Source organism: Oryctolagus cuniculus, chromosome 11, assembly GCF_964237555.1.
Source record: "Oryctolagus cuniculus chromosome 11, mOryCun1.1, whole genome shotgun sequence".
NCBI classification, from domain to species: Eukaryota; Metazoa; Chordata; class Mammalia; order Lagomorpha; family Leporidae; genus Oryctolagus; species Oryctolagus cuniculus.
In genome coordinates this window covers 80,549,028-80,565,366 of record NC_091442.1, presented here as the reverse complement: position 1 = coordinate 80,565,366, position 16,339 = coordinate 80,549,028, and the positions used below count along the sequence as shown (strand labels likewise).

Genomic DNA, 16,339 nt, shown 5'->3' with positions numbered 1-16,339 from the left:
GTGGAAAGAAGTAATCAAAGAAGGATGTACTTTTCTCTGGAGGAAGGAGAGAATTTCCACTTTGCTTATGGCCTTGTCTAAATACAGAAGGAGTTTGTGGATTCAAAAGGCTTCCATAGCCAAGGCAGCTCATTTCAAGAGCTTGGGTGATCACTGATGTCATACATAAGAGTGTTAGTTGTTAAATTAACAGCAGGAGTCACTGGGCACTAACTTCCCAAGCAGGACCTCTGTCCCCAAAGTGTTGATTATGAGAGTTAATACAAAAACTTGTTCTCAAAGATTTACTTTGTTTTAGTGTTAATATTAAGTGGAGGATATTTTTATATCTCATAAGTTTTAAGTAAGCCTAAGTGCCCAATTCCATTGCTTGTTTCCTTGGGTGCTTCTTTGATAAATGATAAAATTTGTTCTCAAAGAAAAAAAGGAAAATATAGTATTATAAAAATTGAAAGAAAATTAAGAAAGGAAGTAGAAGGAAAGGTGAGAGTTAGGGAGGGAGGTTAGGGTGCAAAGTGTCATTATGTTCTTAAAACTGTATGTATGAGATACATGAAATTTGCTCCATTTATATAAATTAAAAATTTAGAAAAAAACAAATTTAGCACTCCTGGCAAAAAATCACAATTTTCTTTTTTCTTGTAGTAGACCTACACAAAGAAAGTAAAGGAAGTATTGCTTTTAACTGCTCTTTATGCATTGTTAGAGAAAGATAGGGATGGAGACAGAGAATAAAGATATGGAAGTCAAACAGACCTAGATGTAGGTAGGCATTCCGACTCCATCATAACATCTCACTGAGTCAGTTTCTACATAAGTTTAATTATTGGGATATAAATTGAGTATAGCACCCTGCAAGCAGAAAGTACTCAAAGCTTAGCAGTTATCAGTAGTTTTAACTGCTAATGGTTGTTGAGTTCACAATTATCATTCCAACTCAACTGCACATTTTTATGTGAAGAAAATGTATTTATCCTCAAGTCTTAGAAGTTTTTGGAATGTCAATTATCAATCCAGACATCTGTAATTACTTTCACTAGATTTATCCTTCTTCAATTGCTCTTGAGCTTGGCTCTTCATTCAAAATTTTGATCTCTTATACTTTCCTTCTCTACATTTTAGAGCTCTTTCCCCTTTGCTGGGTTTTCCCATACTCTTGTTCATCATATCACTATGAAACGTGGCATCCTTATGCCTCATTATGACATTTAATGTCCATTGCCCCACTACCTCTAATCAACCCCACCCACATGTGTGTATTCTATATCCCAGGATTGGTGAATATTCTATCATTTTATAAACTTAGCAAAGTATTTCACATTTTGGAAAATGCAAGTTCTCTTTAAAATGCTCTGTTTTTTCCACATTATATTTGGTAAGTCAAATTCATTCTTAAGCATAAGGTTGAAATGTGACTTTCTTCATAGATGGAGAATTAATCATCACCTCCTATTTGTAATTATTAATTTCCATGTTAATTTGTCAGGTACTTTATACTATTATAATACTAATAGGTAATAAATGTTGAGCATGTATACAAGCTTAGATTATTGTCCTCATTTTATAGACAAAATAATGAGACTGACATGTTAATTGACTTGGCAACTTCACCTTGCTAGTAATAATTAGAGCATTTCAGGAAGAATATTGTGGTCTGCAGATGCCAAATGCTGCAAGCAGACAAAAGACAAAAAGTACATTATTAACCAAAAAGAGATTTCTTTTCAGAAGCCACTAGTAGTCTTTAAAACAAAGTAGAAGTCTAAGGTCAAGAATATAAAACAAAAGTAAAGCTTTGGATAGTAGTTATCCACATAACCTATTCTTTCAAGAAATTTATCTGCATATAAGAAAATACGGAGTGATTGTTCAAAGTGGGACAAAAAATTATTATTACTATTATCCAAAACAGTCCAGTCCAGGGGCTAGCATTGTGGTGTGCAGGCACTCCCATATCAGAGGGCCAGTTCAAGTCCCCGCTGCTCCACTTCTGAACCAGCTTCCTGCTAATGAACTGATGGTCCAGTGGGTACTTGTGAACCATCACCCATTTGGGAGACTCGGATGGAGTTCCTGGTTCCTGGTCCTGGCCTAGCCCAGACCTATCCTGTTGCTGCCATCTGGGGAGTGAGGCAGATGATGGAAGATCTTTCTCTGCCTCTCTCTATCTCCAACACTTTGCCTTTCAAATAAATAAATAGACAGAAAAATCTTTTCTTTAGAAAAGCAACTTTCTTTAAAAAAAAAAAAAAGAAATAGTGGAGTCCTAAGTATAATTGGAAGCTAACGTTGATTCTAAATAAGTGTTTTTAGCTGGGTTTGATTTTACCTGTTCCTTCACCCACCCACTAAGTGATTTCAAGGCATCTGGAGCACTTTCAGTTGTCATAACTAGAGATTGCCACTACTATTTAGTGGGTGGAGCCAAGGATGCTGCTAAATATCCTACAAAGCTCAGAACAGCCCCACTCCCCTACTTCAAGCACAGAATTATCAGATCTTAATGACAACGTGGTCAAGATTCCAAAGAATCTATTTGAAAGAAGGGTACTGAAAATATATTTAAAATATAAGATAAACGAGATAACTCAAAGGACAAAATCAGAAAGGAGAAAAGAGAGGAGATAATAAATATTGCCTTTAGTTATCAGAAACACTTATCCTCATTTTATTTAATTCTATACAGAAAATGAAGTTCAGAGAGCTTAAATGATTTATCATTTTAAGACTTAGCTGAAGTTTAATACAAATCTTTGAGCTTCTAACAAAGTTATTTTACTTATGGCAACCAGTATTTAAAATTGACAATTAGCTGTGGCTAATTATTATTATATGATAGCATAACTTCAAACAATACAGCAAACATTTTGCTTAAAGTATCATACTTACTACCTTTATGTTTCTATTAACAACATATTCAATGACTTCTTTTTCTTAAAAAAAGTTAGATAGCTATGATATTGGAAACAAAGAAATTAAGAAGACTGTGTTTGTAAAACTGGCATCAAATACACAAATATTTACATTGGCAAAAGACCAAGAAAGTTACATCATATTTTGAATAATATTTAGCCACATATAATTGATATAGCATTCTATCTAATTTTTAAAGCACAGGATATACATCTTTTAAGACTCTGCAAATCACAACTAAAATAATAAACAATAGTATTAGATTTCCATATTTCCACCAATTGTGATTTCAAGGCCACAGAAAAGTAATGAGTCTGAAAAGATGAGACTTGTGCCAATACAGAAAATGCTAAAATTCAAGCATAATTACAACATTCTTATACCATTATTACCACAAAGGTGAAACAATTAAAATGACCTTAACAGTTTGACTGTAAAACCTGGAGCAAGAGCTGAAAAAGAAATAATCATGTTTCTTTAAATCTACATAACTAAATGTGCAAGCACAGCAGAAACAGGCAAGGAAGACAGAATCGTCCAGGGACCTGAGAGCTGACCTATGCAGCTGTAGGCCTGGCCAGCTCTGGAAATGCTACCACGTGAGCAAGCCAACAGGAGCGTTGACAGTCCTCAGCAATCAGACAACGTCTCCAATAGGAAACAGCTGGAGGCCAGAGCCTGCCATCTACTCTACTGACATCTGCTGCAATATTTCTACCATGGTGCTCCTTTTATTTATTTCTGTTATTCATACAATTGAGTCGAGACTATGTGTCACCTTAATGGTTTTCTCCTGATAATTCTAGGCACTTGCATGCAACCAGTGATTTATTTACCATTCAAATGCAAGTCTAATTTAATACTTACACTCTACCATTCTGTGTAGAATCCAATTTAATCAAACCTCGCCCTCCTTCTCCCTGACCTTAGCAGAAGCTTTGATTGCAGTAGTTCAGTTTACTGTTTAAGGCTAACGTTTTTATAACCATACAGCCTCAGTCTGAATCCCCATTCTACTACACCATGGCATTGAGATACTGACAAGTAATATAGACCCTCCCAGCCTCCGTTTCTTCATTTGTTAATGAGAATAATAATGTGTATATCCTAAGGAATTACTATCAGGAATTAATATAACATTTCATGAAGTTCCTGGCCCAGGACCTGGTGCATAGTAAGCCTCTATGAACTTTACTTCATATCAAACTTTCCAGTGATTTCTCCTAAATATTGCTGGTGTGATTTTTCATTTTTGTCCTATTTTGACATAAGAACCTTTACCCATTGTCTAATGAAGTCTACCTCCATTGACATCCTGATCCAAACCTGCTGAATTTCCATTAATATTCTGCTTAAAATATAATGACTTATAACTGGGAATATTTTTTTAAATGTTATTTAAATTTTTTTAATTTATTTTTTATTTAGTAAATATAAATTTCCAAAGTACAGTTAAGATTTATTTACTTATTTGAAAGTCAGAGTTAGAGAGAGGGAGAGGGACTGATAGAGAAAGAGAGTTCTTCCATTTGTCAGTTCACTCTCCAAATGGCCACAATGGCCAGGGCTAGGCCATAGCATATGAGCAACCAGTGCCCATATGGGATGTTGACATTACAGTTGGCAGTTTAACTCACTATAACACGTTTAATTCTTAATTAGCTTTTAACAGATTCCATGTGATTTGTAGATACAACTCTAAGAACATATGTAATCCCTTCCCTAGAAAAATGCTTTTCTCTCTTTACCTAATCCAGATTTGCCCATTAAATTCCAACAACTCAAAGATTTCTCTGAGTGCTCCACCCAAAAAAAGACCTCTCTCAGCTCTAAATCCTACAAAAGAATGGCCTTTGGGGCAGACTTTAGGCCCAGCAGTCAATACACTCATTAGGAGGCCTGCATCCCGCATCAGACCACCTGGGTTCAAGTCCTGGCTCTGCTTCTGATTCTGGCTTCCTACTAAAGAACACCCAGGGAAGCAGTGGTGACAGCTCTTGTAGCTGGGTCCCTGTAACCCCATAGGAGACCCAGGATTGAGTTCCCAGTTCCTAGCTTGGGTCTGACTCAGCTCCAGCTATTGCAGGCATTTGGAGATAAACCATCAGATGCAGGATCTCTGTCTGTCTCAGTTGCTTGCTCTTTGACTCTTGATCTTTCAAATAAAATGAAAATAAATATAAAAGGTTAAAAAAACTGTCCTCCTCATTAAGAATCCTATGCATACAATATATTTGGTTGTATATATTGCTGTTTGTGGGTATTCTTCTATGTTCAATCTCATTCATGCTTTCAAGTGTCTTGTTTTCAAAACATCAGTATAGCCCTAAATAAACAAAATATAATATCTATTCTGATTGCCCCTACATCTAGTACAGTTAAGTAGGAAAACAATAACCCATACTGCCATGGCATTAACACCACTCTTTCAAAAGCTAAGCTGTCTTCAGATGTCCCCAACTGGATGTAAATTTCCATCCCTTTTAACCTGTTTTACACTTGCCTTTGACTTTTGAAATGAATGTTAAAGAGTGGGTGAGATTTGGAAGAGTTTACTGCAGTAATATTATGAAGAGGGACTAGTAATTGACAGAGGAAAATGGCTTCAGAAGGTCAAATCTGGATTTTTACCTCTGTGGTCTTATGAAGCATCCACTACTCTCTCAAAGCTTCAGTTTACTTCTCAGTAAATGTTGATAACATGCCTTCTTTGAAATGTTATGATAATTAAATGAGACATTTCCTATAATATACAGCATAAGTACTCAAAAAAGGGGGGGCATTCTAGAACATAAAAAAAAAACAATCTTGAGGTAATCCAAGAGAAGAGAGGTGAGTGTACCCAAGACCAAAAATAAACAGAGAATCAGAGTAGGGGCAAAGAGAGGTAGTGGACCAAGTGAGAGGAAGCTAGCAATTAAGAAGACAAGGGCAACGAGCGTTCTCAGTGGTAAGTATGGCCAAAGAACTTTCATGAACAGGGATCTAATCTATGCTTAACAATGTTGTTTGCTGGGCTATGACAAAACAGAGCTCTCTCTTTTTTTTTTAACTGTAATCTCCAGATTTTTAAATAATGGTTCCAAGGCAAAATAACTTTGTACCTCAAGTGAGTAAAAGCCCAGGAGGACTGGAAAAATGAATCCATATGAGGAGAAAGAAGAGAAAATTTAAGATAAGCAAGAAATCACAACAATATACAGCTAAGGGAAACATAAAACCTTGAAATACCGTGGTGAATTTTCAAACTGTATGTGACGCGGAGTCTAGAACTAGTTTTGGTCATTAGAAGATAGTGGGACTGAGCACTCTGAAGAATCTGGGGGGCATCCAGCAGGAAAGCATAGAGGGATACAGTAATTGGATGGAGCTATGAGACATTAAGGGAAGGTAGCACTTTGGAGACTGGAATACTTGCATGATGAAACTGCAAAATATGTGAAGTAACTAAAGGTTTTAAAACTAAGCAGGATGGTGAATGCATTCTATGGTTGACAGTTGAGAGGCAACAAGAGGAAAGGATGCCAATCTGGAACTATTGAAATAACTGATAAAAAAAAAAAAAAAAACTGCAGGAGGGCCAATGGCTGGGGGTGTATGGAGGGGATAAACCCAAGATATAATACTAATGTGAAATCTCCAATTCCTGGAAGATTATGGGATATAAGACAGTGATGTATGTCATCAGATAATAGCCTACAGACTCAAGATTAGATGCCTGGAGTAATGGCATTTTCACTAATTAAAAACAAGAATAAGACAAGAGAATGCTGGATTTAACACACAATGCTGACCTTGTCGTATTTGTTCTTTCTCTCAGACCAGATTTTAAGATGGTTTGGTGGCCGGCGTTGTGGCTCACTAGGCTAATCCTCCGCCTTGCGGCACCAGCACACTGGGTTCTAGTCCCGGTCGGGGCGCCGGATTCTGTCCCGGTTGCCCCTCTTCCAGGCCAGCTCTCTGCTGTGGCCCGGGAGTGCAGTGGAGGATGGCCCAAGTGCTTGGGCCCTGCACCCCATGGGAGACCAGGAGGAGCACCTGGCTCCTGCCTTTGGATCAGCGCTGTGCGCCGGCCGCAGCGCACCGGCCACGCAGCCATTGGAGGGTGAACCAATGGCAAAGGAAGACCTTTCTCTCTGTCTCTCTCTCTCACTGTCCACTCTGCCTATCCAAAAAAAAAAAAAAAAAAAAAAAAAAAAGATGGTTTGGTGTAATGGAGAGTAGAGTACTCCCCATAAATGTTTCTTTCCTTTTTTTTTTTTTTTGGACAGGCAGAGTGGACAGTGAGAGAGAGAGAGAGAGACAGAGAGAAAGGTCTTCCTTTGACGTTGGTTCACCCTCCAATGGCCACCGCGGCTGGCGTACTGCGGCCAGTGCACCACTCTGATCCAAAGGCAGGAGCCAGGTGCTCCTCCTGGTCTCCCACGGGGTGCAGGGCCCAAGCACTTGGGCCATCCTCCACTGCACTCCTGGGCCACAGTAGAGAGCTGGCATGGAAGAGGGGCAACCGGGACAGAATCCGGCACCCCGACTGGGACTAGAACCTGGTGTGCCAGCGCCTCAAGGCGGAGGATTAGCCTATTGAGCCACGGTGTCAGCCCCATAAATGTTTCTTAATGATAGACATCTATTGTAGGTCCTATCCATGATCTCTTTTTCCTTAAAAATAGAGCCCATAATTATTTAGCGCATACATGCCTGCCTAGAATAAGCACTACATTTTCCCTTCTCCATTGCAGCTAGGTAAGGTCTTAGAATTACAAATAGGCTAATGGAAGGTGGAGGAATCCTTAATGATATGATAAGGTGTGACCTTTTAATTTTGTGGAGCCCAGTTACCCACTGAAGACCGTGAGGTAGAAGATACAAGTGAATGTTGATGTGCAACACAGAGAGAACTTAGTTCACTAACAGCTTCACAAAGTCACCCTACTGGGTGCAATCTGCTTAACTCCAAAACTTTTTAATGTTGAAAAGAAAGAAACTCCTATCTTATGTATGCCAATGTTACATTTAGTTTTCCACTATTTACAGGCAAATTTCACTTCTCTAATATAAATACCTTGATCATTTCTGTTTTCTTCAATTTTGTTTGTTCAAAAGCTAAAAACAAAACACAGACTACACTTCTGTCAACATTTAGAAATGGTCTGAAATGCTGACCAGGCATTCATTACATTTGTTTGAAAAAGTTTTTAATCTGATAAGTGGCATGGTCAAAACATTCCTATAAATACAACTTTGCTTGCCACAGTCTTATTGGAGTATCAGATGTTTGATTAATATGTTCGCTAACCAAAAGATCAACCAAAATTCTATTGAAAACAGTACTCAAAGTGGTCAAGTCTTAGGCCAAGGCCATTTAGCAAAGTGAAAGTTGGGTTAAACTTGCCAAAAGGATAGCCACAGTCAGCAGAGAAAACAGATCTACCTATTCTTTTCATTGACCACAGACAAGGCATGGTAGATACATAGGACATCGATAGAATTCTCTGCCACTCACTTTTAATTATTTGCAGAAAGTTGAATTTTTTAGGTCTTATTGATAATTTACACCTTCCTATTTTCACTCTGAACTGCTCACACTAGTCTGAGAGCTATAAGTCTATAATAAATTTATTTCTGTTAAGTGATATTTTTCTGACAGTATTTTGTTAGAGGTAGAATTGTAAAAAACCATCCATTCCAATCTTACTGTTTTATGATGAAATGCTCCAAGGATTGACAATCTTAGTCATCCTTAGAATAATTATAATCATCCATTGATTCACCCATGCCTATTTTAACTCATTCAATTACTATTTAATTCTTGGGTATGAAGCTTTGGGATAGGCAAGAGCTGGAGCAACGAATAAGGTGTGGGCCCTTTCCTTTATATAGTTTCAATTTAGTAGGGATTGGAAGAAATCGTCCACATAATTAAACAATGATAGACAAAGGGGCTGTGAGTTTGTCTCCCAAGAAAGAAAAGGAGAAAGAGGGAGAGGCAACAAAGACTTTAGGAAGAAAGTTGCATTGGGACTGGAGCCATAAGACATGACCAGGTAAATACAGATGGAATGAACATTTCAGATCAAAGGAGTAGCTCTGCTTTTCATGTGGAAAGTCGAGTTCTATACCACATATATTTTTTTCCTTTCATTCCTTATATTATAGTTGGGTCAGAAAGTAAAATTTAAACATTTCATAAGAAGCCAGAGGTGAAAATGGTGACTTTGTAAAGCTTGACATCAGTTACTGCTGTGTTAAAAAAAAAAATGATGCATATCAAGGTACAGCTAAATGCCCAGGCAGTCCATCGGCTATAGAGCATCTCTAGAACCCAGCATCTGGAGAAAACAAGTGTGGCATGGCTCCAAAAGCAAGAGCTGCGAACTACTGCTCACAAACTGTCATAAATTAAATAACTAAAGATGTCAGTAATAAGTAAAACAGCAGGGTTTCAATTTACAAGTGAAAATCCAGACAAATGTGTAGTATCAAGAAAAATAATATTTCATCTTCCTTCATAATGTAATGAATTAAGCAGTCTAGGATATAAATATTCAAACAGAAACTGTTTAAAATGCAAATGCCATTTACAGAAAAGTGCCAGTATCCATAGATATTATTAGAAATAAATCTCCCTTTACCTTGTAATATGAATGAATAAAGGTTCTCTCTTTTTCTCACATTTGTGAATGGTTATGGTTATTAGTGATACAGCAGTAGCTACAACTAACCAGGCACTTAACATGCAATACTAACTGATTACAATATACACATATTCAGAGAATTCTGTTCACAACTTTGGTTGCAAATATAAACTAAAAATACAGGCAGGCTTTCTATCAGCTAAATATTCAGTTTTTTCAGTATCTCACTACTTAGTTCTCACAGTGATTTCCTCTCCTAGTCATTGTTGTACAATGTGCCTTCAAGTTCACCTAAAAGGAAATCTGCACTCAGATGTACAAGTCGACAGGTAACCTTCAGCTACTAACCTTGCTGTCTTCTTTTTCCTTGGCTTTTGCTGAGAAGAGTTTCTTCTCTCCAAATTCACAGGTTGATTTAAATGTGAGCTGACAAGAAAGCATTGAGCTCTCTGTTTCAGCAAGTTCCAAAGGTCTTGAGGAATAGTGCCGTACCCCAGCAGTGCCAAGATTTGGTATCGGAAGAGCAGTATGAACAGGCTTTGACCCAACAGCTGGCTGTCTCGGTTTTGAGGCAACCCCAAGTACAGGCATGGCTTCTATAAAAGTATCTTCTTGCTGCCAAAGAAAATGCTTCGTACCTCAGTCTGGAAGACTCCAACTTTAGTATTTCCAGAACAAATACTTTAAACAAAACTAGCAGTCATCCTGATTAAAAAAAAATCTAATAATATCACTTTCAGGAAAAAGCAAAACTTTCCTTCATTGTTGTTAAGAATCTTTCTTGCTGGCTGGAACTCTGATGTTTTTATTCTCTCTCTCTCTCTCTCTCTCTCTCTCTCTGCTCTCACACCTCCCACCCCCTGTTCTCTCTCTGTTCAGTGAGTCAGTGTCTATGTAATACTAAATACTCCTTTGGGGGAGTAAACTTTTCTTGAAGGTACATGCTACAAAGTCTCTTCTCTGGGATTAAAGAGCTCCTAGTTTTGTGTTTTCTTCTCACTACAATTTGAGCCTGAGCTTTGAGAGTGAAAAAAGAGGAGAAAAACAAAAGGAAAAGCCCTTTAGTCCAACTGTAGAAGAAGCCAAAACACCACCACAGTGGAGGGACAGGAGTTCTTCCTGATTTCAGAAATAACCAGCCTGCATTTTCTTTTTAAAGCAAATTGTATTTCCCCCAGCTTAAAAAAAATGGACATGTTAATGGCCAAAACAAACAGCTGTTGGAAGAACTTTTAGCCCGGAAACAATCTCGGCAATGAAGCTGTTTGTCTGATTTCCAGCTATTTTTCACTACTGACAGCCGCGAGCCACGGTGTTCATTCTGTTTCAACCCAGGAAACCAGGTTAAATTCATGCAATATTGCAACTAACTAAAGTGGTTAAATCATTCGCCACTCCATGCCTGCCTAGTTTATGGAAAATAGCAAACACAGGGAGCATGACAATAAATATACAGTAATTCCTATATTAAATTAATGAAGATAAAATATTCACAACTAATCTTTTCTTGTAATATACCATATAGCAGTTACAGAGCACATAATCACAATTAATTGTTGCAATGATTCCAAGTACAAGCATGTTTATTTCCTGCACTGTACAGGGCTGTGACAACTGTGTCTCACACGCATTGAGTAGTTTGACCAAAGTTATGAAGTAGACTACGATTTTAAGTTTAAAAACAATATAACATAACCTGGTGACTCAAGGTGAGGTCCAGCTTAACATTCTAAGTTTCTAAAACACGTTCAAATGCATACTCAATGATAATAAATGAAACTGATTCTATTTGAAAAATTATTTTGTTATAAGATCATGTTTTACTTCTAGTACAAGCAAGGCAGGAGCTTTAACAAAAGCAAGGGATAATTTGTTAAGAAAACATTTAATGCACATAAATTATGATCCTGAAAGTATCTGTAGATGATGGGTACAGAGAGAGATTCTCCCATCATTTGGTAAAAATCATTGGAGTTTGTCATTGAGATTTTAACAGTAGTTTCCTATCCAATAAAAGGAATTAGATTTTATCTCTCTGATGTTTCTATTGAAGATGTCTGTTAATCTTAGAAATACTTGCTACTTTTCATTTAGAAGCCTATATAATATTCACCAGATATAAAAATGTTACCATCAGAATTAATAATAATTCAATTCAATAATTTGAAACAAACTAGAAAAGTTAGTGGATATTTAATATATACTCAATAAAGAGTGCCAATTATCAGAATCAAAACCATTACTATAAAAAAGTCAGTAAAGACATGGTAATGCTTTGGCCTACTATACCTAGCTCTATAAATTTATGTATTTTTTAGGTGAGGAAAAGTAATTTTCTGATAAAAGACCCAATAAATAACGTAAAATGTATATGTTCTTGCTGATGTAGAATAGAAGAAATTCTAGTGGGAGTTGGGAATCTCGCAGACTTAAGAAAAGTAACCAAGTAACCCAAGTGGGCTTTTCACAATGGAATAATAAGAAACAAATGCAGTACTAGTTGTGATAAAGAAATGAAACTCTCTCTCTAAGGAAGGAAGTTACTATGTAATTTACAAACCATTCAACACACTAAAATTTCCAGAACCCATAAGTTATTTCAGATCTGCAGAGGTTCATGTTCCTAAAATGGTATTTAGGTTATGACAAGACACATGCATCCCGTAAACCTCACACTGCAAACAAAATGACATACCTAAAATAATAGTACTTGGGGGAAAAATAGATTCTAGGAAGACCATTCAAAATATACACAATTTATAGAGCAGAACACTGGTAAAAATATCACTAGTATCTAAGAAGATAATTTGGACCACCCAAGAATGTACTTTAATCTAGAATTACATTTTTTAAAATGCTATTGAGTACAAGTACTACAACACTTTAATTAAAATTTGTGGGAAAAAAAATCACATGGAAGGCAAATTCCAAGCCAAAGGGCTTGCCATTGAAATGAGCACAGAGTCAGTACAATCTGCAAATACTGAAGAGTTAGCTAAGGCCAGAAGAGTGTCCCTTTGACTAGACAGCACTATACACAGGCACCTGTTGCTGTTCTAATTTCTTTAGAACTGACTCAAAGAGGCTCCCGACGACTATACAGTATTCAAACTGGGGTTTTCTTTTCCCATCCATGGTTATACTTCTAATGTGGCTATTCTGCTTTCCACTGCCGGGCATAAATCACATAAAAAGCTACACAACTTCTCCATTTTGCCAGCAGAATTGACCTATTTACCAATTGCAAATGAGCTAATTGGCATTTTAGGAGCATATGTTGCAACAGAACACACTGTGATTTCTGAAATAGTCAAATTGAAAAATAACGTTTGCATGCAGTAAGATATCTTTTCACTTCCAAATGTCCTTTGCATATCAGACAATTTCATCATGAATGAAATGTAGGGTGGAAAAAGTAGCTACTGTCAACTAGTTCTATGCAGTAACATCCACCAGCAAGAACAACAAAACTGGCTATTAAAGAAGATTTACTATGTGCCAGGAGCTGTCAAACCATTTTATCCTAAAAGAACCTCTGCATTTTGAGGACCAAGAGACATGGGCACTGAGAATTCCAGAAATTATCTCAAAGTCACAGTTGCTGGGTTATATGAGGGAGCTTCAAAAAGATCATGGAAAATGCAATTAAAGATGTTTACTTCAACTTTGAAAATCATGCATCATTTTTATATGCATTTTCCAAGAACTTTTTGATGTGCCTTAATATTATCCTGTGAAATTTAAAACGAGTTTTCTCAAATGGAATTCACCAAACCACCACCTGGAGCGCTTTGTAAAACTATCAATGACTGGATTCATCACAAAACACCAAGAATTACAGGGGAAAAAGAAAGGGTTAATAAAACATTTATTAAGCTCATTCTCCATACACTACAATTTAGAATTTGCAATTTGAAGTTTGATAGTTTATTGCATGGGCTTAAAGTTGTACTGCCCTATAATCAAATCCCTGTTTCCTTACTTATAAGCTATGTGAATTTGCAAGCTGCTATGCCTCACATCTCACAATCTATAAAATGGGGGAAAAAGTATACTTCCTTCACAAGGGTCCTGTGGGAATTTAGAAAATAAATTGTTCCAAGTTATTTGAAGCATCTGCAAATAATAAGTGCACAGTAAATGTTATCTATTAATATGACAGAAAATATTATAGTCGAGAATTACAGAGGAGAGTAGAGGTATAATACAAGCAGGGTCACTGGGTTAACAGTACTGACCTAGGAAGGAAAATTCTGAAAGCTAAAATGAGATAAGTTACTTATAATTCCCCTTTGCCCCCATCAAATCTACAGGAAAAGAGGCGATGATTCCTGAAACACCTTCTAAAGACAAGCTGGAGTTTTAGAACTCTGCAACCGGGCTAAAAAAAAAAAAAAAAAAAAAAAAAAAAAAAAAAAGTTGCTATTTGGAGATAGCAAGAGACAGGCACACACAGATAAACACAGAGAGAAAACTCTCATCTGTTGGTTTACTCCCCAAGTGCTCATAATGTCTAACGCTGGGGCTGGGGCCAGGAGCGAGGAACTACATCCAGGTCTCTTATGTGGATACTAAGGATCCCAATCACATCACTGCTGAATTCCAGTGAGCATCAGCAGGAAGTGCAATTAGGAACCAAAGCTCAGATTCAAACCCAGGTCCCAGGTACTCCAAGCAAGCACATGGGTGTCAAAATCAGCATCTTTTTAAAAAAAAAGATTTATTTATTTATTTGAAAGTCAGAGTTACACAGAGAGAAGGAGAGGCAGAGAGAGAGAGAGGATCTTCCATCCATTGGTTCACTCCTCAATTGGCTGCAACGGCCGGAGCAGCGCCGATCCGAAGCCAGGAGCCAGGAGTTTCTTCTGGGTCTCCCACGTGGGTGCAGGGGCCCAAGGACTTGGATCATCTTCTACTGCTTTCCCAGGCTGTAACACAGAGCTGGATCGGAAGTGGAGCAGCCAGATCTTGAATTGGCACCCATACCGGATGCTGGGTACCACAGGCGGCGGCTTCACCAGCTATGCCACAGCGCTGGCCCCAAAATCAGCATCTTAATCACTAGGCCAATCACCATCTCAACGGCTAAATTTTAATATCACAATTTTAAAATAAAAATAAGGAGGGAACATTTGGTCTAGCAGGTTATACACTGGTTGAGATTCTTGTGTCCCACATCAGAGAGCCTCAGTTCAATGCCTGGACTCCAGCTTCCTGCTAATGAGGACCTTAGGAAATAGCCAGTGATGGCTCAAGTAATTTGTTTATTGCTACCCTGCTATGAGATCTGGTTTGAGTTCCTGCCTCCCTGCTTTGGCTTGGCCCATTCCCAGCCATGGCAGGCATTTGAGGGGAAGGGTGGGAACCAGCTAGTGGAAATTTTCTTTCTTACTCTATCTCTCTCCTTCCCAAATAAATTTTAATAGCTATTAAACTTCATGAAATTATAGTTTATTAACCACCATTTACTTATAACAAAGAAAGTAGAAAAAAATCAGTTGTCAAATAACAATAAAAGAATGCTTGCTAAAAGACAAAAAAAAAATGATTGGTTAGTCCACTCTGATATTTGCTAAAATATAGGAGGATCACATTTCTTATTTTCATTTATTTAAAAGGCAGTTGGAAAGACAGAGGGAGAAAGAGAGAAGGTTGGGGAGAGGGAGAAAGGGGGGAAAGCGGGGAGAGAGGGAGAGAGAGAGGGAGAAAGAAGGAGTGATAAGGGAGGAGAGGGAGGGAGAGAGAAAGAGAGATGAAAGAAGGATCTCTTCAATCAGTTGGTTCACTCCCTAAATGCATATGGTAGCCAGGTTGGGTCAGACCTAAACCAGCAGCCTGGAACTCAATTTAAATCTCCCACAAGGGTGGCAAGGACCTAAGTAATGAGGTCATCACCTATGGCTTCCCTCGGTGTATGGGTGTATGCAGTAACAGGAAGTGGAGAAGCCAGGACTAAAATTTGCATTCCAATATGTGATGAAGGTATCCCAAGCAGAGGCTCAAAGCACTGTGCCAAAACAATGGCCAAATTTCACATCTTGATTGCTCAGAAATTTAACCATAATAGAACTCAACCATTCTAAGAAGATAATTCAATGCAACCAGCACCACTATTAAGATGTAGACTATTTCCTCCATTCTCAAAGTTATTTCATTCCCATTCAAGTTAAAGTCTCTCTCCCAGCCCAGGGAATGACTGAGCTGCTTACTTATACTGTTTTTAGAATTTCAAAATAAGCAATATCATATAACATTTTTGTGTCTGATATTTTTCTACTTTGAATATAGCTTTTGAGATTTATCCCAATTGGAATGTGCACTAGTAGGTGCTTCTGTATGGTTGAAGTTATTTCTCTTTTTTAAGATTTATTCATTTATTTGAAAGTCAGAGCTACAGAGAAAGAGGGAGAGACACACAGAGAGAGGTCTTCCATTCACTGGTTCACTCCCCAGATGGCAGCAATGGCCAGGGCTGGGTCAGGTCAAAGACAGGAGCCTGGAGCTTCTTCTGGATCCTCCACGTGGATGTAGGGATCCAAGCACTTGGGCTGTCTTCCACTGCTCTCCCAGGTACATTAGCAGGGAGCTGGATCCGAAGTGGCACAGCCAGGACTCGAACCAGTGCCCATACGGGATGCCTCTATGCCACAACACAAGCCCCTATAAATATTTTTATGGCTTGTGATATTTGCTTTATTTTCTCATGTATAAATAACTTATTAGCAGGAAACATTTGCTTTCCCAGTTTGAACTCCCATGAGTTATGAATGAGTGCTCCAGCTGCTCCACAC

At 37.8% G+C, this 16,339-nt stretch overlaps 1 protein-coding gene across 6 annotated transcripts in view; it reads right to left on the bottom strand.

The window, feature by feature from the left end:
• Window positions 1–13,961, bottom strand: part of NAV3 (neuron navigator 3) — a 430,062-nt gene extending 416,101 nt beyond the window's left edge. For all 6 annotated transcript variants that reach the window (XM_051846465.2, XM_008256837.4, XM_051846466.2 and 3 more), the window contains exon 1: window positions 9,897–13,961. In XM_051846465.2, coding sequence (XP_051702425.2) covers window positions 9,897–10,139 — 243 coding nt within the window. In that variant the 5' untranslated portion in view covers window positions 10,140–13,961. The remainder of the gene's footprint in view (window positions 1–9,896) is intronic.
• Between the last annotated feature and the right edge of the window lie 2,378 nt (window positions 13,962–16,339).